The sequence below is a fragment of the Etheostoma spectabile genome, chromosome 15 (assembly GCF_008692095.1).
Source record: "Etheostoma spectabile isolate EspeVRDwgs_2016 chromosome 15, UIUC_Espe_1.0, whole genome shotgun sequence".
NCBI lineage: Eukaryota > Metazoa > Chordata > Actinopteri > Perciformes > Percidae > Etheostoma > Etheostoma spectabile.
The window spans coordinates 9698321-9721324 of record NC_045747.1 but is presented as its reverse complement, the minus strand read 5'-3'; the positions used below and the strand labels follow the sequence as shown (position 1 = coordinate 9721324).

Below are 23004 nucleotides of genomic sequence, written 5' to 3'. Positions count from 1 at the left end.
CTCGCAAAACGTGCCTGCATTACCCACGATGCAAATCTATTGCTGACATTTTGATCATGCAGAGCTAAGAAGTGGACTTCAGGTATGATGAGCTCACTTCTCTTCAACTCCACACCTCCAGATTCTTTTCATTTTCAAACATTTTCACGCTGACTTAAGTGACATCATTTGAGGCAATTTCTCAGACTTCGCTCAGTTCTCTGGAGCCACAAAAGGCTTTATACATCTTTTTCACATGTGCGGTGCAGTGGTCCTTTTGACGTGTAAAGTTGAGTTTAATAGATGATGATGTGTATTGGTAAAGTATATAACAAGGTACAGGTTCAACAATACTGTAGTTTCTACTGTAGTTCACATTTTGCATGCACATAACACTTAGTGGCAAGTTATCAAAAGTAAACATGGAAAATGAATACGGCTAAAACATACTTTAAGAACAGAGTACAGTCAATACACTAACTAGTGACACTTGGTTGTGTGGTGTTTAAAAAATGTCACAGTACCTTTGACTGCTCTGCCCACAATAAAGCAACATTATTAGTGTGTGCTGTGTGCCATTTCCTCTATGCAGGGCCTGGTTTCATATGTATACCGTTAAGGATCCGATTGAAGCTGTGCATTGAGTCTGTGGTGTGAGTGACCTCATTTCAGGGGCATAGAATGTTTTCAAGAGACGATCCAAAACGGTACATATGGTACAGTACAGGAAACTTTGGTTACAACATGACACGCTAACTATGTGAAAACAATTAAAGTTGCCTGCAGAGTTTTTGATCTGAAAGTTTAAAATCAAATAGAGATGTGTGTTGAAGGCAGAAACCTGACATGGACACCGATGCTTCTGTTTCTGAGCAGTAAGTACAACATTTTACTCTCATTTAAGGTAGCATTTTTATGTTGAAATAATGCATGCATCAATACATTTGTTTCAGGTGCTCTTTGCAGTCAGTGGGAAGTGAATTATCACCAGCAACATATCTGTGCAGTGAAAGACTCTTCTGTTGTCATTCCTTGTTCATTTTACTATCCTGACAACCAGAGAGTACAAAGTACCGCATGGGGCCATGAAAAATATGATATTTTTAATGGTCCTTTCAATTTTGACAGTAAGTTGAATGAAACAAAAAAAAGATTTCAGTATATTGGTGACACAAATCACAATTGTTCTTTAAAAATAAACCAAGTGGAGCATAATGATACAGGAAAACACACCTTCAGATTTACAACTAACGACAAAGAGGGCAAGTGGACTGGTAAAGATGGCTCAACATTAAAGGTTGTTGGTAAGTTGTCATAATAACACAATCATTGTGAATCTTCTATGCACTTTAATCCATAAACAAACTGAAGCTGTACTTTGCTCTTTTAGATTTGAGCATTTCGGTGACAAAGCCTAATGGAAACAGAACAATAAAGGAGGGCGACTCTGTGAATCTGACCTGCAGAAACGGCTGTGATGGTGACAATCTTTTATCTGCTTTCACCTGGTTTAAGAATGGAGAACCCATAACTGAGGGACCTACACTTTATTTAAGCAACATGTCCTCCACAAACTCTGGAAACTACACTTGTTCTCTGAAAAGACACACAGCAGCATCTTCAGGAGTCATACACATTGATGTTGAATGTGAGTATTGGACACAAAATCAACACTTGAATGAAAAAGAAATAAAAATGATGTGATTTAGTTAATTAAAATGAAATCTACCAATTTCCGAAATGATTTCTGTGGCAGTTAACAGCTCCAGTTTTTTTCAGATAGCCCCAAGAACACATCAGTGTCTGTCAGACCATCGATGGAGGCAGACGCCGGCAGCAACATAACCCTGACCTGCAGCAGCCGTGCTAACCCCCCAGTGGAGAATTATACCTGGGTTAAAATAGATGACGGCGATATAATGGATGTTGGAAAAGGGCCTGTGTTCATCCCTGGTGATGGTGGCCAGTATTTATGCAGTGCCAGCAACAAACATGGAAGCCAAAACTCCTCTGTAGTTACTATAAAAATGAAACGTAAGTGGATTTTTATTTGCTCATATTTAGTGTCTTTGATAAACCTTTGCTTGAACAGTTTTTAAAAAAAAAAGTGGAATTGAAACAATCATTTTTAAACAAGTAGATTATGTGTCACATCTTTTGACTTTCATTTGACGACTTCATTGTTGTCTCACAAAGCTAAGCCACTGCCTTTGTACACAGAAGATTGGACATTTACCAAAGATGTACTTATCATCGCCATAATTGCTGCTGTTTCTGTGCTTCTGATTGTGACCATTGTTTTTGCCGTCAGAAGGTAAGCTGTATTTACACTTTATCACTAATATAGATCACAACAATCATGCGATGATGCTCACAAGTCTTTTAATGTCTTTCAGACTCAACAGAAAAAGGACAAGAGCACCAGAGAGGAGCGAGGAGTGTGAGGAGGACATCCAGGTGGGACCACCATTATATTGACTATTTAAAGATCGTTATGGTTCTATTGTGTTCTAAATTTGTACGTGAGTTATAGCTGCGTGAGATCCTGTACATTACAGGTTAACATGCTAGTTGCACGGAGGTTGTCTACAAACATGTTAAGCATGGAAGCAAGTTCAACCCATGAGGTTATTTTTCTTGTGTGTAAAACGCCATGCAGTAGAACTGAGAACTGAATGTATGAGGAGAGTATGTTCTACACTAATTCATTATTTTTATTTTCATGCATATTCAGAATTCAGTCTATGCCAACTATCCTGTTTTTGACAATAACCAATCACAAGAGAGAATTGGATGTGAGGAACAAACACTAGAGCTCATCTACACAACTGTTGACTTTCACACCGAGAGAAAGATGTGAGATATTTCATGTTACCTATTTTTCAAAAAATAGTTTATGTTGCATTAGAGGCACTCATCGACTGTTTCGCCTGCAGGGAGCAGCAGGTGGCCTCCCACAACGATGACGAAGGTGTGGTTTACAGCACAGTGTGCAGGTATAAAGCTCAGCAAGTACTTATTTATCTTTAATATAAGATTATCACCAAACAGGGCAAACGTTTTCTTCTTTGCTTCTTTGTTTTTTAGGAAACTCTTGAACCCTACATATGTTGAAACTCCCTGATTGGACAACAAGCACATGCCGTTTTGAAGGAAAAGGAAACAAATTGTGGCAAAATATTACAAACATACACATACAATACGAATACATTTTCTTTTGTCAATGCTAATTCTTGTTGATCAAACTGAAGACCAAAAAATGAATGTCAAATGTTAAAACTCAAGGTTACATCAAAGAGAAAAATAAAAGTTAAGTTGTATTTTTTTTTTAATGCATGTGATCATATTTCTTTCGCCGTGCCTCTGGATCATACAGCATGTGTGTGGAGGTGCACCCGCTGGCTCTTAAGTTACTTTCTGGTGCTCAGGGTTTTACAAATAAGAAATACTCTTGTGTTGTGGTTTTGGTACTGTGGAAGTTCATTTGCTGTTGTTTAGCACCTTAGGTTTATAAGAGTCTTTTAGTCATGTATTACTCAACCAGGCCACAGACAATTGGAGCAGGTTCCTAAAAGATGGAAATATGTGAAATAATTGAAATACAGACATTGTGTGAGGTACAAACTATTATAATACACACATGTGAGAAAACAAAAACATTATACAGCAAAAACAAAGTTTTTTTCAGGGAAACAAGTTAACTCACGACTCATTCAGGTTCAGTTGTCTTTCTTCCTTTTGATGTAACACTGTGTCATCACATTACATTTTGAATACTTCATAACATCTGCCTGATTGCCCTTCAGGGCGTCAGTGATGGATGTAGATGAAAAAATACACCTTCACATTTAATATGCAAACATTCATCATTGATAACTATAAGCTACCTGCCATTCAATGCAACCTCTTATTTGCCAAAACAATTTGGGCAACAAAATAGCCTTGACATGCTTCTTCTGTAATTTCTTGTATCTGAGACAATTAAAGACTCTCCAAACAGCTCTTACTGTTAATCTGATGATTTCCACTTGTGCGGTTTTATTTTTAACTTGACTTTTTTTTTGTTTTGCTATAGGGCCAGGACACTCTCTCTCTCTCTCTCTCTCTCTCTCTCTCTCTCTCTCTCTCTCTCTCTCTCTCTCTCTCTCTCTCTCTGCAGTCTAAATTACCATGACATACCTGCACAAAATGAACCCGAAACACTTAAGATACAGTAGGCGTTACCAGAAGATAAGGTGACTCTTTTTTTGGGGGCACAGCATCCAGATGCATACGGTTGAAATAATAGCTCAATGGCACATTGTTACACAAAATCCCAGGTTATTCTGCCCTCTGCTGACAATTTAAGAGCATAGCATTCTAAATAAGTTAGTGTTGAGCCTTCATTACTCAAATGAACACAACTCTCCTCAATGGAGAAGTGGGTGTCATGTGAGAGCTGTAGAGAGACACAGCTCAAACAGGATCAAAGTTCATCCCACAGACATCATTGGATGCTCAGTGTAAACTATTAACTGTAACTATATACAATATTATTGCTTCTACTTTTTTTCTTATTACAGATGGATTACCTAGACAGGGCATTATGCAAGAGCTACAAAAACATCACTCAGCCTGAATCCATGTGTAGCTTTAAAATAACTATACAAACCTGTTGAAGTTGAAGGGCACATACAGGAACTGGTCCAGTGCTGCTACTTTGTGGACATTTTGCTGTGGTGAACGACTTCTTGCTTTCTATTTGCACACGTAAACACAATGGATGGATTTACATGTAGCCTGTGATAGTTTTCCACTGTAGGCCACTGGACAACAGCCAGTTTACTGTGTCCTTGCTCAAAGTGAAAGTCAAATACAGCCACGAGTTTCTCTGACTGCTTGAATGCTTGTGACCATATAGCTAACCAGTGACTGAGTTGGACAGAGTTTAGGTAAAACTCTGCAAGCACTGTTGGGTAAAGTTATATAGCCTACTTATACTAACAATCATTGTTTAGGACAAAGATAGACACAACAAACGTGCTTTTATGCCACAAGCCATGAAGACAATGCCACTCTTCATGAAAGCCTTTAAGGGGTGCATATACAGACTTGGAATTTGCCTGTAGGACACAGTTATTTCTAAAAAAATAAAATACAAAAGGAAAATCCCACAATGCTTGTAACTAAATCACTTGATGGACCATGGCTCCCTATCTAATATTTGTTTACATTAACCATTCAGAAAGCACATGCCCCCTCTTGGATGTGCCTACTCTGTGCTTGTGTTATATAGTAGCCTACTTATACAGCACTTGATTATGAATAAAAACTAGAATTGTTGATCAGTGTGATTAGAACAAGTTGTACTAGTCCCAACTTGCCACACCTGTGCATAATAACTTCCAGCCATCCTCCCCGGTCCAGAAATAAATACTGATATGAGCCATTAAAGTAAACTGTTTTAGTTGACGCCCATTTCTGATAAAACGAAACTTTACAAGACATGCGGAAACGGAATAACAGCAGTGTCTTGGATGTGTCTCTACCGGCGGTAACGTTAGGTCCAGCAGAGATGACTTCTGGGCTTTTCCTTTTGCTAAAGAGGAGACATATTTTATAAGGTCGCGACAGTCTTTTCAGGTAGGACATGTTTGTTACCTCTCTGTAGAAAGCTGGAGGTGATAACGTCAGACTTTTCGACAAATTAAAAATAATAATCTAATGTTAATCATATTAGCTGGAGTTAGCTAACTTATCAGACCTCGCTGTCACGGGACTCTTCTGAGTAAGTCTGGCTCAAACGGGTTTTAAAAGCAATGTCATTTGGTTATCAGCCGTCCTTGCACCTGCACATTTTATTGTTTTGTTTCTAGAAAGTGAGTCAGAGAGCAAACAGACTCAGCTAATGTAAGCTAACATAACGCTGTTACACAGTAAACTAGTTAGCTAACTCGCTGCCTAAATGTAGCAAGGACACTTATTCCGTGTGACACAGAGCTGTTACTGTGTTGTGATTATGCAATAATATTGGTAACGTTAGCTAATGTATGTTGTTTAGTAAGCATTCCTTTTTGCTGTTGTCGAATGAGGTTATAGGTCGACATTTCTACTTTCCTTCTTTTTTTGGGGGGGGGGGGGGGGGGGGGGGGGGGAAACAGGAAGTGGCGCAACAAATGATTTTACGAAGCAACCACGCTATTGGCTGTGGACCCAAAGATCTTTTCATTAAGAGGGTGGATCACTCCATGCGTTAAAAACGTTGTGACTCATTCCAGTCTGTAAACAAAGATAGGTCTAATCTCTCTCCTTCTGCAAACTTGTTTTGCGATCCTAACTGCAATCTTATAATACCCCCACGATTAATTCATAAATGTTTCTTTAATAATGTTGTTTTATAAGTTTTTTAGATTAAAGACAATTTGGGGCATAATAAACAGTCAAGTACACTGTCACATCTAGTTCCTGCAATTTTCACAGCATTTTTTCCCTGTCTATCAATATTACCCATAGACTGATACAGTCTATGATATTACCACATATTTGCTAACATAACAATTATTTCACACATTTTTTATTTGAAAAATAATCACAGAAATTCTCAGTGAGAGAGAAAATTGAGCCCTAAAATTTGACAATATTTGACAATATATGTATAATATATGAGTATGGACAGAAAGTAGCAACAGCATGAGATATGTCAGTCACATTTTTTTCACTGTTTAGAAAATCTTAAGAAAATTCTGTGCTAAACTCTGAGCTGAATAACCCTGTTGCCTCACATAGAAGACCCACAAAATATGAACAAAAATGCAATAAACTTCATCACAGCAATGCTTAAACATTCAAACTATAATTGTTGCCTTAGGGTGTAACCATAGGTCCTAAGGGCTTTTCTTAATACATCCATGGTTGTTAACAAAGAGCGAGCAGAGCAGTGATTATGTCCTTGAAGAGGAAATGAAGCATAGACTACTGCAAGTTTTACAGAATCCCTTTTTTTCAATCTGTCTTTGGTCATTTTCAACAATTATACTCGTAAAGTATTATTATTCCTTATTATAAAAAAATTAATTGAAGTATTATTTTTTCTACAGAAGAGTACATTTTTATTTTTTAATACTTTTTCCTTCTTCTTTTAACTATTAGTTATGCTATCTTTCTAAAGGTTAGTGTAATTCTTTTTAAAGAAACTTGGTCTATTGTAGTGCGCAGTGAGACCTCTTAGTTTTTCTTCTCTGACTGATGCGACCGAAGGTGGGCGTGCCGTGGCTCGCTGTCACTGCTGCATAGCTCTATTTCTTTAACTGTCTATGGTTCTATCCATTTCAATCACTTAGCTAACGACATGTTTAGAGGCCAGTTTGTTGGGTGAGACTGCTCAAAGTCCCTGTCGATGAAAGAAACTCCTTAGGCGGTTGTTTCGGCAGAGCTGGAGACTGTCTCGTGAGGCCTCACGTAGCAAAATTGAAAGTGAAAGGAATCTGCGACAGGGTGGCACTTCAACGTACATTGCAGTTGTTCTTTTCCTTTGCAGTGATCACTTGTGTGAAGATGAAGTGCCCACGTTGTTCACAACATATTGCAGAGAAGACCGCCAAGTTCTGTAGCGAGTGTGGTCAGAAGTTACCAGTCCAACCTGTAAACACACAAGGTAAGTAGATTCATTTAGAAATGTCTTGTAATAAAATATATAATTACACACAAAATGTGATTAATAAGGTCCGAACAATGTATAAAAGAACAATGGTTGTTTTGTTAGTAAAATATCCAGAAACTAATTTGAAGGACAGATGAGTTATACTGTAGTGTATACTTTAACTGTGTGCCATTCAGGGCAGAGTGTATGTTTCAATTGTGTGTTTGATGGTACTGCCCCTATCAATTTGGCCACACAATTGTCACAATAATTGGTTTTAAACATGAAACATATTTAAATGTCCCTTTATCCCTAAATAATAAACGTAACAACTTGTATGTAAAGTTAATTAAACAATTATAAGAAAAAAAAAGTGGGTTCAAATCTTCAAAGCCTGCATTTTCTATTGTCATACCATGAGTCTGTGTTGCAATTCGTAGGCTTTTATAGCACTTTTAAAAACAAAATTAGAAATTACTTGACATGAAAATAATAAACAAGTGGACTTGGCCAAGTGTTATAGTTATTCTCTTACCTTAGGGTGGCAGCATCCCTGCATCATCATCTAATACTACTAATAATAAAGGACAGCAGGTGACATTATGTACTAGTACAAAAAAATTATGTTGTGATTAATTTGGATATTGCTCTCAAAAATGTATTATTTGCATCCTTCAAATCTTTCACCAGTTATGGGATGTGATTCGGATTCGACTGGAATGCAAATTAGCCTTAGGCAAATAACTACTGTCGATAACCCCCAGAGCAGGGCATTGTAGTTGTAGTTTTCACATGTCTTAGGGTGCAGTCTGATTTGTATACCATTTATCTTTAATCCAGATACAAGGGATCAGCCCAAATCCTTGGTAGCAGACCCAGGAATTACGGCATCAGTTTCAGAGAAAAACGACCCACCTGTGGACAGGAAAGACTCCGATAAATCTCCCAAAAGGCCAAATGACGAGACCATCAGCCAACCAAAGAAAAAGGTGCGTGTGAATGTCTGTTGTTCTAGGCAGACATTCTTTGTGCAAGAGTTAAATACAGAATGCCATCATCCCTTTCTAATATTTCCAATAATAGATAAGTCTAGGTTTGGTCTACCTTTTGGTAAAAATGTTCTGCCATCTTCAGACTCTAGAATCAATTGGACTATGACTTCAGTTGAAGGCTTGGGCATGTTCATTTAAAATAAAAGTCATAAAGACATACTTTTAGTTAATATCTCTAATAATGATATCCTACTTAACGTTACCACACATCATTAAAAGGCCTTTTGTTTAGATCTTTAGAAATTTAAAATGTCAGTCCGTCAGTAATACTAAGTATTACAAAAGTGGTTTGTAAAGCTGTTCTTCTACCATATGCCCTTCACAGAAGAAGAAAAAGAGGAAGAACAAAAAAAATAAAGATGGCAACTTGTCATCAGCCCAATACCCGTCCAATCTCTCCCTGGGAGACAACCAGGGGAGGAGGACACAGGATGGGAAAGACTCTTCTGGCAGTGAAAGCTCAGATAATGCAATGGATGAAACACCAGACTCACTCCAGGATCAGCCCTCCTCACTGGAGAGCCAGCCTAGTTCTTTAGCAGCTAACATTCCTGCCGCACCACCTGAAGACACACACGTCGTTGAGAGCGAAAAGGAAGCTGCCACAGAAGAAGCAGGAACTGTGGGACAGCCTGAAGAAGCTCCAGGTAACCCTGCTAAAGGAAAGAGCAACACACCAAAATCAACTCCAGATCAGGCGCTCAACACAGCACCAGCTGACACTCCGACTCCCATCTCAGGTGATAGCAACATTACAACTTCTCAATCAGGTTCAGGCAAAGGGACAAAGGCCACTATTGCTAAAGAACAAAAGACTGAAAAGAAAAACTCCAAGAACAAGAAAGACACAGCCAAACAACCTGCACTGGACCAGAATGCCAACGTGGAGCAACATGTGAAACAGACAGGAGAAAGCAAACAGAAGGGAAAGAGTCAGCAGGTACAGAAACAGAAGCAGGCTGTGGTAGCTAACCAACAGATGGTTTTTGGCCCTCAAAATGTATCAAAGGTAAGGCTGACTATACTGTATGGAAAGTAATCATTATTGACAGAAGCCCACATTTTATTCTTTTACTGGAAAAAGAGTTTAAGGTGTATACTTAACCTACATTTTTAATGCTACTTGTACAGGCTGACAGCACAGGCTCCAGTGTGGACCCGCAGCGGACAGTAGAGGACATGGTGGTTCAGGCCTCGACCGCAGCACAAACCTCCGACGCTGACCATGGAAGTAAAGACGGCACTAAGGATAACACACAGTCCAGCAGCCCAGCTGGCCTGCCACCCAAAAGGTGGTTGTACACATGTGCTTTAGATCACCAATGCCAGTTGTGTGTGTGTGTGTTATTTGCTATATCTGTATTTATTTGTTTTTGCTTTTCAGGCCGACCAGGAACAACACCATTGCTGCACAAAACAGACTCACTATTTACTTCCATGCAGTTCTTTCAAAAGATTTCAAATTTGATCCAAAAGAAGATCGTATCTTCATCAGGGCTGGGTTCCGCATAGGGACATGGGAGGACGATGCAGTTGAGCTGAATGTGTCCAGGTACGTATACTTAAATCAATTGTCAGTTTAGCTCAGATGGTGGTCTAACACATGGGCACATGAAACAAAGATACACGCAAAAAAAGAATCCCCCAGAATTTAGTTTTGATTAGGAAAAAAATAACACTTTTCCATAATCATTGCCCTATTTGAGTACACATAATGTGTATGGAGTTATTATGCTACTTGCTTGTTGACAAACTTGCTATAACTACATCTACAATCCCTAACTCAGGGTCAAGCTACCTGTATAGTATAGTATAGTATAGTATAGTATAGTATAATATAATAAACAAATACTTTATTTAATAACAGGCACTGTCAAACAGAGAATTGCAGATGAGCAACTTCTTCTGAGAGTTTTTTCCAGATGTGTGGTGCATAAAACCTCAACGCTGATTCTCTGTGTTTAGGTCTGACTCTGGATCGAAAAGAGACCTGAACTGTTAGTTCTTACCCTTTTTAAAACACCCACAAAATGTCCCACAATAACACAAAAAACTATCTGTTTGAGGCAGTGGTAGACAAGCAACTCCCGTGTTCTGTAAGAAAAAAATATTTTGTAAACCCACGTGTAAACTTAAACTGGGTTGCCTGACGGCAAAGTAAAGCAGTGAAAATATTGTAAATATCGCGTATACTAAAACTGATTTTTTTTTTTTTTTTTTGCTGATTGGGAAGTTTAGTCAAATGGTTAATTTATGTTTAGCCGTGGCCCATGTTTACAGCAGTACATTGCTTAGCTTCCATGTTGGTACTCCTGCCTGCCTCTTACTAGGGGCTTGCTGACTGCCATCTACTGTATGTAATACACTGACTTATGAATAAGTACCTCATACAACCCCACTTCAAAAAATTTGAACCATCCTTTAACACCCCATACTGTACATTTGACTTTATTTTCCTTTTCACACAGGGATCTTGGTGAACATGGTTTTTTGGTCGAGGGCAGTCTAACGACACTCAAAAGTGAAGCTGAATCTGTGTCGATACCATACAAATATGTTGTCTATTACAATAAAACGCGCAAATATGCGTATGAGTACATATACAAACTGGATTCTACACACCAAACAACCAACAGATGTTTGTTCGTAAAACCACGCCTTGTCAATGAAGACGGTAAATGTTACGTTCACTTTGTCCAGCTGTAATTATATTTGTTTGCATGCAAATGGAATCTGATTTATTATAGTATGACATATTTGAATTACACACAATTCATGTATATTTTATCTTTTTTGTAAAGGGGACTGGCATCAATATGATGACATCATCTGTGCCGAGCCATCGAAGAGCATGCTCAAACTCTTTACAGAAACATTCTGGCCTAAACAAAGGAGTACTCTGATTCAAGGCAGAGAGATTGCGGGGAATATAATGCTCGAGACCATATTTGATCTTCTCAGGACCTGGACCCCTACCAATTTGAGAAGTTTTCTGATCCAGCTGAATCAGTTCTGTCAGGTTTATGGGGAGCCTTTTGTGTATGAAGAAAAACAAAAGAAGTGGTACTCCTTAAACTATGGGGAAGATGATGTATGTTCCTAATCTTTGTGTAAAAAGTCTAGGCGCACCCAGGTATGGCCTGCCGAACTTAGTCTCTCTGTGTCTCTGGTATAATTTCCTAGGTGAAGAAGATGCTAAAGGACTTCATGGTGACAAAGGTGATTCCTCAGTTGCTGAAGAATGGAGGCGGGACGATGCTCTACATTCAGGATCCCATGAGAGCAGCTGTTATCATGCTCTTTTTATGGAGACAGCAAAAATTAAAACTGGATAATGGTGAGCTCCATAGGCTCTGCAGTGCACTCTGTTTACCCAAAAAAGACAAAGAGGACTTCCTCCAGTACTGGACAGAGTTTTCTCAGGATGTCGCTATTTTAAAAGAGTAGGTACCTATTTAATAATGCTGTTGATATATAATTACATGGACCAATTATTTAAAATGATAGTCACAATCTACTGATTACAAAGTAACAAAGACTAATCTGTTCAAATGCTAATAAAATGTTCTTTGATGTAGTCTGCAAGAACTGTTGATGTATCTGATACGGGAGGTGAAGAAATTGGGAATGCCACGATGGATTCTGGTGCTACCCCTCTTACACTTCCTCAGAGGAACCGCAAAGCCCTTTGAAAAAAATACTCTTGGAAACTTGAAGTACGGCACAAACTGGGCCGGTTTGCAAGGCCTTGAAGTTGGTCCCTCAGCATCATACATGAACAGTGAACAGAGGAAGTAAGAGCCCCTCACACAAACATCTTACATTGAATTTATTTGGAAATAGATGGATTTTAATTTACATTATGTTTGTTTACTTACTCTTCTGTTTTCAGGGCACTAGTGAGTTTGATTAAAAGCCACAATCACTTGATGGAGGTTGATGCACTTTTAGTGCGATCCTGCACGTACCTGATGCCATTTGATGACCTGATGGAGTGTATCATCAACATTAACATTGAGCTTTTGGACATGCTTTATGTTTTCACTAACAAGGCTCCTCAGGATATTACAATCAGTAACTTCCAGGTGAAGTGCAAACACTAGTTGAAAATTATATATTTCAGAATTATAATATGTTTCATTAAACTAATTAATGTTCTTGAATTTCTGCTTTACAGACAGTATCTGACATTCTCTCATATATCCAAGGAAAACTCATTGAAGAACAGTACAGGTGATTTGCTCTTCTAAATTTACTAGATTTTCTATTGAGTTGTAAAAGGCATGAGGTCACAGGCGGTTTATTTCTATGTGTTGGTTGAATTGTTAGTTCACATTATAGTTTGTTCTTTCCATATTCTTGTATGACTATATGGCTGTGCTGATCATGAAACCACATTTTAACATGGAGCGTGACATGTTTGTTAAATGTGATGCTTTAACCTTCCGTTTTGTGTTATAGTTATTTTACTGAGGCTTATAGGAGAGAGTGCCTAGTAACAGCAGTGAAACTGTTGGAGAAGCTCTGCAAAGGTGTCACATCAGCATCATATACCCATAACTACCCTGAAATTCCTGTGGCTTGTATGAATCTGGTTGCATCAGTGTCAGACTATGTACAATGTAACAAGCAACAGGTATGTGAAGGGAATCTTATAAGGCAAACTGTTAGCATTTCAGACAGATTTAAATCTTGCTTTTCTCAATTACTGTCCTAATAATTCTCATTCAGGAGATTCAAGAAGGTGAAAGAGAGAAACAATATGCAAAAGATTTCATCTCCATAATGAGGAACTGGATAAGTCGCTTCTTCAGACAGAGTTTGCTCAACAAGAGTGTGTACCTGTACCGTGTTGAGACCTCAAAACAGATTGAAGTGAGCAGATTTGTTAGATTTAGTAAATCAATAATACACAAAGTATGCATGTGTACTCATGTCTTACAACCCATCAGTGGTAGAGAAAGCTGAAACATGTTTTTTCTGAAATATATATATATATATATTTTTTTTTTACAGACGTGGAACAACATAATCGCCATCCAATTCAAAGATGAAGAGTGCACGAAAGAATGGAGACAGACATTCACAATGGATTTTGAGGGCAAGTTCAAACAGGTATGTGACATATCTTTTGCACATCCCTGTTACTTTTTGGTTAAACTATGAAATGTGACATATGTTTTATGTGTCTGGTTTTAGGAAACTGCCTTGGATAAAATTGAATTTTACTGCACAAAAATAGAGGAACTCAGTAAATCCCATCCACACGTTGCTGCCAGTATTGAGAGGTGTGCTCTTGAGGCTGTTACATCTTTGTGCCAGGTAGACAACTCTTTCTTTCACTTTTTGAATTTTCATGTAGTAATTGCATATTTTATAAGATTTCTGGCCGTATTTAAGAAAATTAATATTCCATTGACAGAAATGAGTAAATTACAAATTAAATCTTCTAAAAACAAATTCAGGAAAATGTCCCTATATAAAAATAAAAGGAACTGCATGAAACACAGATTTGGATCATCTGTTTAAAAGATGCACAGTAATGTTAATGCCTGTTCAACCTCATATACAGACCAAGTCTGAGGGAAAGCTGTTTGAGAGGTTCAAGATAAACTGGAAGTTCGGGAAACTCATCTCAGCCATTATCCAGAAATCTTGGCCAAAGGACCAACAAGGAAATTATCAGAAAGATGAAGAATTAGTCCTTCATCACCTCCTCTCCTGGACTGCCGCCAAAGACATTTTCAAACTGCACGGTATATCCTCAGAAATTAATAAACCATTAAAATATGTACACACCAAAATGAAAACTTCCGTAGGGTAGGCAGATAGAATATAATTGTAAAAGAACAGATGATAGGAAACCAGGCCTCAGTTTATGATTGAATTCATGGCAGAAACTGAGCATTGTAATAAGTAATGTGGTTTTAGACAGAAACACTAACATTTCTATAATTGCAGGTACAGACAAAAACGTGATTGAGACGCTCTCTCAAGATGCCAGGGACAGAATTGCTATAGCCATATCTTCATTCACAGCAATCAACAAGCAACTGGTCCATGGAAACATTAAGACCAGCATGCTCAACATCATTTTGGAGAAGAGAAACGTCTTCTTAGATCTGCTGAAGATTGGTAATAACAGTCTGCTTGTCAGCAGAGATTTCTGAATACATTTGTTTGTCAATAATAAAGAACCCTAGAACGTGTGTGTGTGTGTGTGTGTGTGTGTGTGTGTGTGTGTGTGTGTGTGTGTGTGTGTGTGTGTGTGTGTGTGTGTGTGTGTGTGTGTGTGTGTGTGTGTGTGTGTGTGTGTGTGTGTGTGTGTGTGTGTGTGTGTGTGTGTGTGTGTGTGCGTGTGCGTGTGCGTGTGCGTGTGCGTGTGCGTGTGCGTGTGTGTGTAGATTGCCTCTCTGAGAATGAACAATACAAGGATAATGCCAAAATGAGGAGGCTGTTACAGTGCAGAGAGGATGAAGTGAAAGCTGTGCACCATGAGAAGGAGCTTGTGGACGTCTTCTTAACAATGAGCCAAAAACTAAAGGAATATATGACCGGTATGGTGTACAATCAGTCAGTTTGGTTTGATTACACACTTGGGGCAAATATAACACGTTTATTTAATTTCCTTGACAGTTGATGTTGCCGACATGGAAGAGAGACAGCAGGTCAACATTGAGATTATGCCCCTGAACCATTTCATGGAGGTTCATCCATTTGACCAACTGTCCTCTGCCAAGGCTGGTGTTGTCACCTACTTTGATCTGGTTGAAGAAATCAGAAACATGACAGAGGTCCTGTTCACCTTTAGAGAGAGTCATATATTCAAAGTATGCTGGGAGAAACAAGCCAAACTCATAGCCACTGAAGAAATGGAAGATGACCACGCTGGCGAACATGGCGTAGCGGACGTTATGGCAACACCAGAAATGATACATGACGACATTTTCGAGCCTTGTTTTGCTGATTACAAAGACATCTACACTTGTCTGAAGAATGGCAGCATTAGGCTTGAGGAGGTAAACCAGCTATTCAGAGATTACAAGGGCAAGTACGAAGAGCTTGCACTGGACCTGGACATCATGTGCATGATCGATAAATCAACCGACAAACAGTGGATCCACAGCAGGGTTCAACAGATCGAGCAGTATCACGATCTTCATCTAGCTGTGGCTTCGGCTCAAATTATCATGATGGTCAAAGAGACGCTTAATCTTCAAGGGGACTTCAGGGTTCTCGAGACTCTTAGAGAAGTTGTAAGTGGCCATATTTTGAACTAAGACTGATTATGTGAAAACGAATAAGGCTAAAAATCTCCCTTTGCATACCATGTGTGTTAAGTTTCTTTATTGTTTTTAAAAATAATTTAAAATTGTCTTTTTATCTCTTCAGAGTCAAGCAGACTTTCAGACAGAGCAGCTCAATCGGATTGACAATGACTTGATGCAGGCCAAGATGGTCCTGGTGGACATCACTGAGGCCCGGAGTCAGTGCCTACTTGAGCTGGGACTCAGAGGACACTTTGTTAGATGGGTAAAAGATGCACTTGAAGGTAAACATAGTTAATTGCTGTAGTCCCAACCAATTTATTTGAATGCGCATTCAGCTAACTTATATTTATTAATTTTTAGATATCAATGAGTTGAAAGTGTTCGTTGACCTGGCTTCCATTTCTGCGGGAGAGAATGACATGGATGTGGATCGCGTAGCTTGCTTCCACGGTGCTGTCCTTGGCTATTCGTCAATGCTATATGAGCTCAAACCAGATGCTGGTTTTCATGTCCTCAAAGAGGTGCTCAAGAAGCTCTGGAGAGCTTTGGAGAATGACAGCAACCTACCAAAAAAGCTAGTAAGAGGACACCTTGCTAATGCTACTGCTGAAAGAACTCAACAACTCTTAAACATCAAACTATCTAACAGTTGGCATAGTAGCCTTATGAAATGGAAAATAATATTTAATAGCTTAATTTAGAATTGTCTTCTTTTGTAGCGGGACAGTGCACGCCATTTGGAATGGCTGAAGACTGTGAAGGACAGTCATGGATCAGTGGAGCTGTCATCTCTCTCTTTAGCATCAGCCATCAACAACAAGGGTATCTACCTGATCAGTGCACAAAGTGTTAAAAAGGTGAATAACAATTAGCTGAGGGCGTCCCTATGTACATGCAGCACATATGTTTTCTCTGAGAACAAAATTTCTACAATTAAAGTATTTCTGTGTTTCAATCCAGTTGACTCTTGACACAGCCCTGAAGCTGCAGATTCCAGAGGAGCATGATGAGGCTCATCAGCAGATGCGCTGCTACACACTTGAGGACCTGCGGGAGCTGCAGAACAAACTCATGCTTATGTCTGGGAAAGGTGATCAAGGGCAGAATGAAGTTGATCGTTTTACAGAGGTATATTTAAATGTTTCCCTTTTTTATTTAATTAACTTAGGTCAATTTGTTTAGCATAGGAGTTGAAATACTACTACAACTACCAATGCTTCTGCTACTACTTCTATATAATAATTATAATCCTAAGCAAAAATTCTCTATCTTTGAAGATGCATCAAGTTGTTGTAACCAAAAATCACAATAATTAAAACAAATATAAAACAAATACAAGGATTAATAACATATGACAAACAGGGACAGAGCTAATATCTATTGACATCAACAGTAATGACTTGGGTGTACTTAATGCGTAAAATGTAATGAATATGTAATCATTGTCATTTGCTCAATGTTTAACAGCATTCATATTTGCATCTGACTTTAGTTTATTTTTCTTTTTCAGGTTTTTGCCAGTGTTCAAAGACTAGCTGAGGCATTCATTGCCCTCTACACTGCTGGAAATCCTCTATTCAGGCACTGGGAAGCGCAAATCAACTGCCGTTTGAGCTCTGAAGAACACAGCATTGTGATGGACTTTAACCTGGGCAGTGTTCTTAGTGTTGTCATTGTGGAAGGCAGTATAGAGGAGCAGCTTCCAGAATTTTGCAGGAAAATGGAAAAGTGCCTGCACTATTGGATGGATTTCGTGGACAAGCAAAGATCCCAGCATTACTATCTGAACTACTATACAGCCGAACAGATTGTCTACCTCTGCAGCAAGCTGACTCAGCAAAATGTGACCAATATGGAGGACCAAGTACTCATGCTGCTCTCCTTCGTCAAACCAAATTGCACAGCCTCAGACTTGAGGCAGGTCTGGCATGAACTCCAGTATGAGATCCTCACCAAACCACAAGAGCAAAACGAAGACATTGAGTTCCAGACTTTTGTTATGGTGCCAAGAAGTGAGCTGGGAAATCCAGACTTTACTAGTGAGCTGGATCCTCTGCTAAGTCTTGTGGAACAAGCAGATGGTTCGCAGAAATTTGATCTGATATGGAATGCTTTTATGAAAGACATGAAGAATTATCTTCCCCACATTCTTGATATAAAAAGTCTAGGAAGACTGTTGGAAATACTGGCCAACAAAGAAGATGAGAATAAAGACGATGAGTGTGAAGAAGGCATTTCTGATGATAACATTGGGGATTTCATACAGAGGCAGCTACCTAAAGGCTTGACTGCCGGGAATCCAAACCTCATTGTTTGCCCACATGATGAGGTCCTGACATCTTGCATCTCTGTTTACATGAGTAGCAAAGAAGAGACACTTCCCACCTATGATGAAGTCCTACTGTGCAACTCCTCAACACCATACGAACAGGTTGAGCTATTCCTCAGACGCTGTCTCAGCACAGGCTACAATGGACAGAAGATATACTGTCTACTGTATGGAGATCTGCTCACTTATGATGTGAGCTCTAAAGTTGAGAACTTTTTTCAGCGAATGAAAATGCAAAGCAGGAAAGACTACAAACTTGTCATAATCTGCAGCTTGGAAAGAGAACATGCCTACCTTCCCTCAGCCTTCAGCCAGTACAGATTGCACATGGTTCCCCAGGAGCCATTGGCGAGGATCCAGAGGTACCTCTATAAACACTACATTGTCCCAGCAGATCAATGCAGTGCTGCGGCTGCATTCAAAGACCGACTGTGCGTTGGTGTTGTCTCATCCAAAAGGGCTGGTGTTGGTTAGTAAATATGTACAGTACTCAGCTATTTTAAATTATCAATGGTGAATATTTTACTCCTAAGATCATTGATACCTATGTTAGTTACCTTTTTTTCTTTTAAATGCAGGTAAATCTCTCTATGTCAAGAGACTTTATGAAAAACTGAAGCACTCAACCAAAAAGACATCACTGATGAAGTGCATCCGCTTGATTGAACCAAATGTTGATGAAAATGTCATTCTTCAATCTCTGTTGAACACCCCCAAGAGGAAAGAACTTGTGATGTTCCATTTTGACATCACATCATCGGTAATAATGAGTCTCAAGTTGATGATTAGTGCAATATAGCCGGATTGCTGTAATAGGACACGTATTGGCAGCTTACATATGGTGTTAATGGACTGTTTTATGTGATTGAAAAGGTGCAGAAAGGTCTCCATGAGTTTCTTTTCAAATTGTTGATCCTGCGCTATTTGATGGACGCTGAGGGAAAGATGTGGAAGTGTAGTGACACGCAGCTGTATGTCATAGAGATTTTAGAGCCATCTGTCATGTCAACCAGAAATGCCTCACGGCAGGTAAGAGTTTTTACAATTTTGACATTACCACTATTCAGTTGTCATCTGATTTTAAACCGGTGGTTATATCTCTTTTTTTCTACATAGGTTCAAACAATAAACAGCACATTCATTGACGTGTTTCCAAATATTTTCTGCCGACCTCCCAAAGAGGTGCTAATGCTAGAGATGAGGAAGCAAGAACATCCTACCATTGTGAGCACTGATGACCCACTAATGGATGATGAGGAATTCAGGAGTGCAGCCTTTCAGCGGCCATACCAGTATCTCACAAGGTTTCATAACCACAGTGATCTTGATGTTTTTAAGTATCAGGATGTTGAAGGGACACATTTGGAATGTCTTCAGATGTTTCTCATGTACTGTGGTATTATGGACCCATCCTGGGCCGAACTGAGGAACTTTGCATGGTTCCTTAACCTTCAGCTGAAAGACTGTGAGACATCTGTTTTTTGTGATGCTACTTTCACTGGAGACACGCTGACTGGATTCAAAACATTTGTGGTGGACTTCATGATTCTGATGGCAAAGGACTTTGCCACTCCATCACTCAGCATCTCTGACCAGAGTCCTGGCAGGCTGCAGATGGACCTGTCTGGTGTCCGAGATGAAGACTTGGCTCCTTTCCTGATCAGAAAGAGATGGGAAACAGAACCACATCCATACATCTTCTTTAATGATGACCATGTGTCCATGACCTTCATTGGTTTTCATCTTGAGCCCAATGAACAGAATTCTGTTGATGCTATTGATCCCACCTCAAGAAGGGTGATAAAAAAGAATGTCATGACAAGAGAATTGTATGAAGGGCTAAAACTTCAGAGAGTCCCTTTCAACATCAACTTTGATTGCCTTCCAAGAGGGGAGAAAATAGAGAGAATCTGCAATGTTCTTGGTATCCAATGGCCTCTTGACCCTGATGAAACATATGAACTTACAACTGACAACATACTAAAGATGCTGGCAATCCATATGCGGTTTAGGTGTGGCATCCCTGTCATTATCATGGGCGAGACGGGGTGTGGTAAGACTAGGCTCATCAAATTCCTTTGTGAGTTGCGGAGGAGCGGAGTGGCCACTGAGAACATGAAACTGGTCAAGGTGCATGGAGGGACAACTTCTGAGATGATTTACACCAAAATCAGAGAGGCAGAAGACATTGCTTCTATTAACAAGCAAGACTATGGATTTGACTCTGTTCTTTTCTTTGATGAGGCCAACACTACCGATGCCATCAGCAGCATTAAGGAGGTCCTCTGTGACAAGACAGTCAAGGGGGAAAGCTTGACACCCAACTCTGGACTGCAGATTATTGCAGCATGCAACCCTTACCGAAAGCACACAGATGAGATGATTCAGAGGTTAGAATCTGCTGGTCTTGGGTACAAAGTTCGAGCTGAAGAGACTGATGAAAAGCTTGGGTCCATCCCTCTTCGCCAATTAGTCTATAGAGTTCAAGCATTACCTCCAAGCATGATCCCTCTGGTGTGGGACTTTGGACAGTTAAATGATCAAACAGAGAAAACATACATCCAACAGATTGTGCAGAGAGTGGTTGACAACAAAGAAATTGATCAAAGTTACCTCAAGTGGATCACTGACGTCCTTTCAGCTTCACAGAAGTACATGCGGAAGAGAAAGGATGAATGCAGCTTTGTCAGTCTGAGAGATGTTGAACGCTGTATGCAATCATTTGTTTGGTTCTACGACAACCACAACATGTTGTTTGCAGAGCTTGAAAAATTTGAGATTACTCAAAATGCTGAGAAGAATGAAAGGCATCACAGCCAGCCTGAAGTGAGAGACCCTGTACTCTGGTCCCTAGTCATGGCCATAGGAGTGTGCTACCATGCATGCCTAGAAAAGGAAAAGGATAAATACAGACAGAAAATCAGCAAATGCCTTCCACAACCATACTTACCAGCAAAAGTAATGCAGGAAATCACACTTGTGCAGGATTTACTTCTAAGTGGTGTGCCAATGGGGGATACTATTGCAAGAAACAGTGCTCTTAAAGAGAACGTCTTCATGATGGTTATCTGCATTGAGCTACGAATCCCTCTCTTCTTAGTTGGAAAACCTGGAAGCTCAAAATCTCTGTCTAAAACTTTGGTAGCAGATGCAATGCAGGGCCAAGCTGCTCATTCTGACCTCTACAAAAAGCTTAAACAGATCCATTTGGTTTCCTTCCAGTGTAGCCCTCACTCAACACCAGAAGGCATCATTAATACATTCAAGCAATGCGGACGCTTTCAGGAAGGAAAGAACCTGGACGAGTACATATCAGTTGTGGTTCTTGATGAGATTGGCCTGGCTGAGGACTCTCCAAAGATGCCACTGAAAACCCTTCATCCACTGCTAGAAGAGGGATGCATAGATGATGAGCCCCTACCTCACAAAAAGGTTGGATTCATTGGCATCTCCAACTGGGCTTTAGACCCTGCAAAGATGAACAGAGGCATTTTTGTCTCCCGTGGTGACCCTGATGAGAGGGAACTCATCATGAGTGCTAAAGGCATTTGCAAATCTGATGCAATGGTTTTGGAAAAGGTCAGGGATTTCTTCCAACCCTTTGCAAGCGCCTATTTAGACATCTTCTGCAAAGAAGGCAAAGGCTTTTTTGGCCTACGTGACTATTACAGCTTGATTAAAATGATTTTTGCAGCAGCCAGGGCTTCTCAAAGAAAGCCCACTGCAGAAGAAACTGTGAAGGCAGTGCTGAGAAATTTCAGTGGCAAGGATGATGTGGATGCAGTTACTGTTTTTACCAAAAGTCTGCAGATTTCACCCAACCTGGAGAACATCAGTGCCATTGAGTTTGTGAGAGAAAACCTTCAAACAGTTGGACAAGAAGAAGAATGTCGGTACCTGCTGGTGCTAACAAAGAACTACGCAGCACTACAGATCCTGCAGCAAACCTTCTTTTCAAAAAGTGGTCAGCCAGAAATAATCTTTGGATCCAGTTTCCCGAAAGACCAAGAGTACACCCAAATCTGCCGCAACATCAACAGAGTAAAGATCTGCATGGAGACAGGTCAAACAGTTGTGCTCCTAAACTTGCAGAACCTCTATGAAAGTTTGTATGATGCCCTCAACCAATACTATGTCTGCTTGGGAGGACAGAAATATGTGGACCTTGGACTGGGAACACACCGTGTGAAATGTAGGGTGCACAAAGACTTCCGGCTAATTGTCATTGAGGAAAGAGAGGTGGTCTACAAACAGTTCCCAATTCCTCTCATCAACAGGCTGGAGAAACACTACCTGGACATCCACACTGTCCTTAAAACTGAGCAGAAGAGGATGGTGGATGAATTGGAGAAATGGTTAAGACTTTTTGTGTCTCTCAGCAGTCAACATACATCAGTAGCTCAGGCTTACAAGTACCAACTGCCAGACGTCTTCATCGGGTACCACTCAGACACATGTGCTTCTGTGGTGCTTCAAGTAATAGAGAAGCAGAATGACAGTTTGGAAACCTCAGACCCTGAGAGGAGAATACTGGATGAGGCTAAACTCATACTGCTCAAATGTGCCACACCAGACTCAATTGTACGGTTGGACTGCACAGGCCTTCCCAAAGTGGAGAGCGAAAATCTGGCCAGGGTCTACTTTGAAGAGCAGAATAACAACTGTTTAGCTGACTTCATTCTTGCTCACACAAGGCAGGAAGTCCATTGCTATTCCTTCTTCACAGAGGTAACCTTAAAGTTGTCATACTAGTGT

At 39.8% G+C, this 23004-nt stretch overlaps 2 protein-coding genes across 5 annotated transcripts in view; both read left to right on the top strand.

The window, feature by feature from the left end:
- The first annotated feature begins 600 nt into the window (after positions 1-600).
- Positions 601-3264, top strand: LOC116703474 (B-cell receptor CD22). 2 transcript variants are annotated; one of them, XM_032538228.1, is made up of 9 exons: positions 601-854; positions 933-1283; positions 1370-1627; positions 1759-2013; positions 2200-2293; positions 2376-2436; positions 2714-2835; positions 2916-2975; positions 3067-3264. In XM_032538228.1, the coding sequence occupies exons 1-9, from the start codon at positions 800-802 to the stop codon at positions 3101-3103; spliced, it is 1293 nt and encodes a 430-aa protein (XP_032394119.1). In that variant the 5' UTR covers positions 601-799; the 3' UTR covers positions 3104-3264. The 2 variants fall into 2 exon arrangements, with proteins under 2 accessions (XP_032394119.1, XP_032394120.1); XM_032538229.1 differs by having other exon boundaries at positions 730-854; positions 1219-1283.
- Positions 3265-5446: 2182 nt separating this feature from the next.
- The window catches only part of LOC116702541 (E3 ubiquitin-protein ligase rnf213-alpha), a 30310-nt gene continuing 12752 nt past the window's right edge, over positions 5447-23004 (top strand). For all 3 annotated transcript variants that reach the window (XM_032536790.1, XM_032536789.1, XM_032536788.1), the window contains exons 1-28: positions 5447-5601; positions 7496-7612; positions 8438-8586; positions 8975-9658; positions 9781-9941; positions 10034-10201; positions 11118-11323; positions 11451-11740; positions 11833-12092; positions 12228-12443; positions 12542-12734; positions 12827-12882; positions 13111-13285; positions 13381-13524; positions 13666-13764; positions 13849-13971; positions 14222-14405; positions 14611-14784; positions 15054-15206; positions 15286-15905; positions 16042-16201; positions 16281-16498; positions 16640-16777; positions 16881-17048; positions 17431-18718; positions 18828-19009; positions 19123-19278; positions 19366-22977. In XM_032536790.1, the coding sequence (XP_032392681.1) occupies positions 7513-7612; positions 8438-8586; positions 8975-9658; positions 9781-9941; positions 10034-10201; positions 11118-11323; positions 11451-11740; positions 11833-12092; positions 12228-12443; positions 12542-12734; positions 12827-12882; positions 13111-13285; positions 13381-13524; positions 13666-13764; positions 13849-13971; positions 14222-14405; positions 14611-14784; positions 15054-15206; positions 15286-15905; positions 16042-16201; positions 16281-16498; positions 16640-16777; positions 16881-17048; positions 17431-18718; positions 18828-19009; positions 19123-19278; positions 19366-22977 (10077 nt within the window). In that variant the 5' untranslated portion in view covers positions 5447-5601; positions 7496-7512. The remainder of the gene's footprint in view (positions 5602-7495; positions 7613-8437; positions 8587-8974; positions 9659-9780; positions 9942-10033; positions 10202-11117; positions 11324-11450; positions 11741-11832; positions 12093-12227; positions 12444-12541; positions 12735-12826; positions 12883-13110; positions 13286-13380; positions 13525-13665; positions 13765-13848; positions 13972-14221; positions 14406-14610; positions 14785-15053; positions 15207-15285; positions 15906-16041; positions 16202-16280; positions 16499-16639; positions 16778-16880; positions 17049-17430; positions 18719-18827; positions 19010-19122; positions 19279-19365; positions 22978-23004) is intronic.

Excerpts from the sequence above, each read along its gene's own strand:
- LOC116703474 (XM_032538228.1), top strand. The coding sequence starts at position 800 with ATGTGTGTTGAAGGCAGAAACCTGACATGGACACCGATGCTTCTGTTT. Across the intron at positions 1,628-1,758 it reads CATACACATTGATGTTGAAT|ATAGCCCCAAGAACACATCA; the intron begins GTGAGTATTGGA and ends AGTTTTTTTCAG. Across the intron at positions 2,014-2,199 it reads AGTTACTATAAAAATGAAAC|AAGATTGGACATTTACCAAA; the intron begins GTAAGTGGATTT and ends CTTTGTACACAG.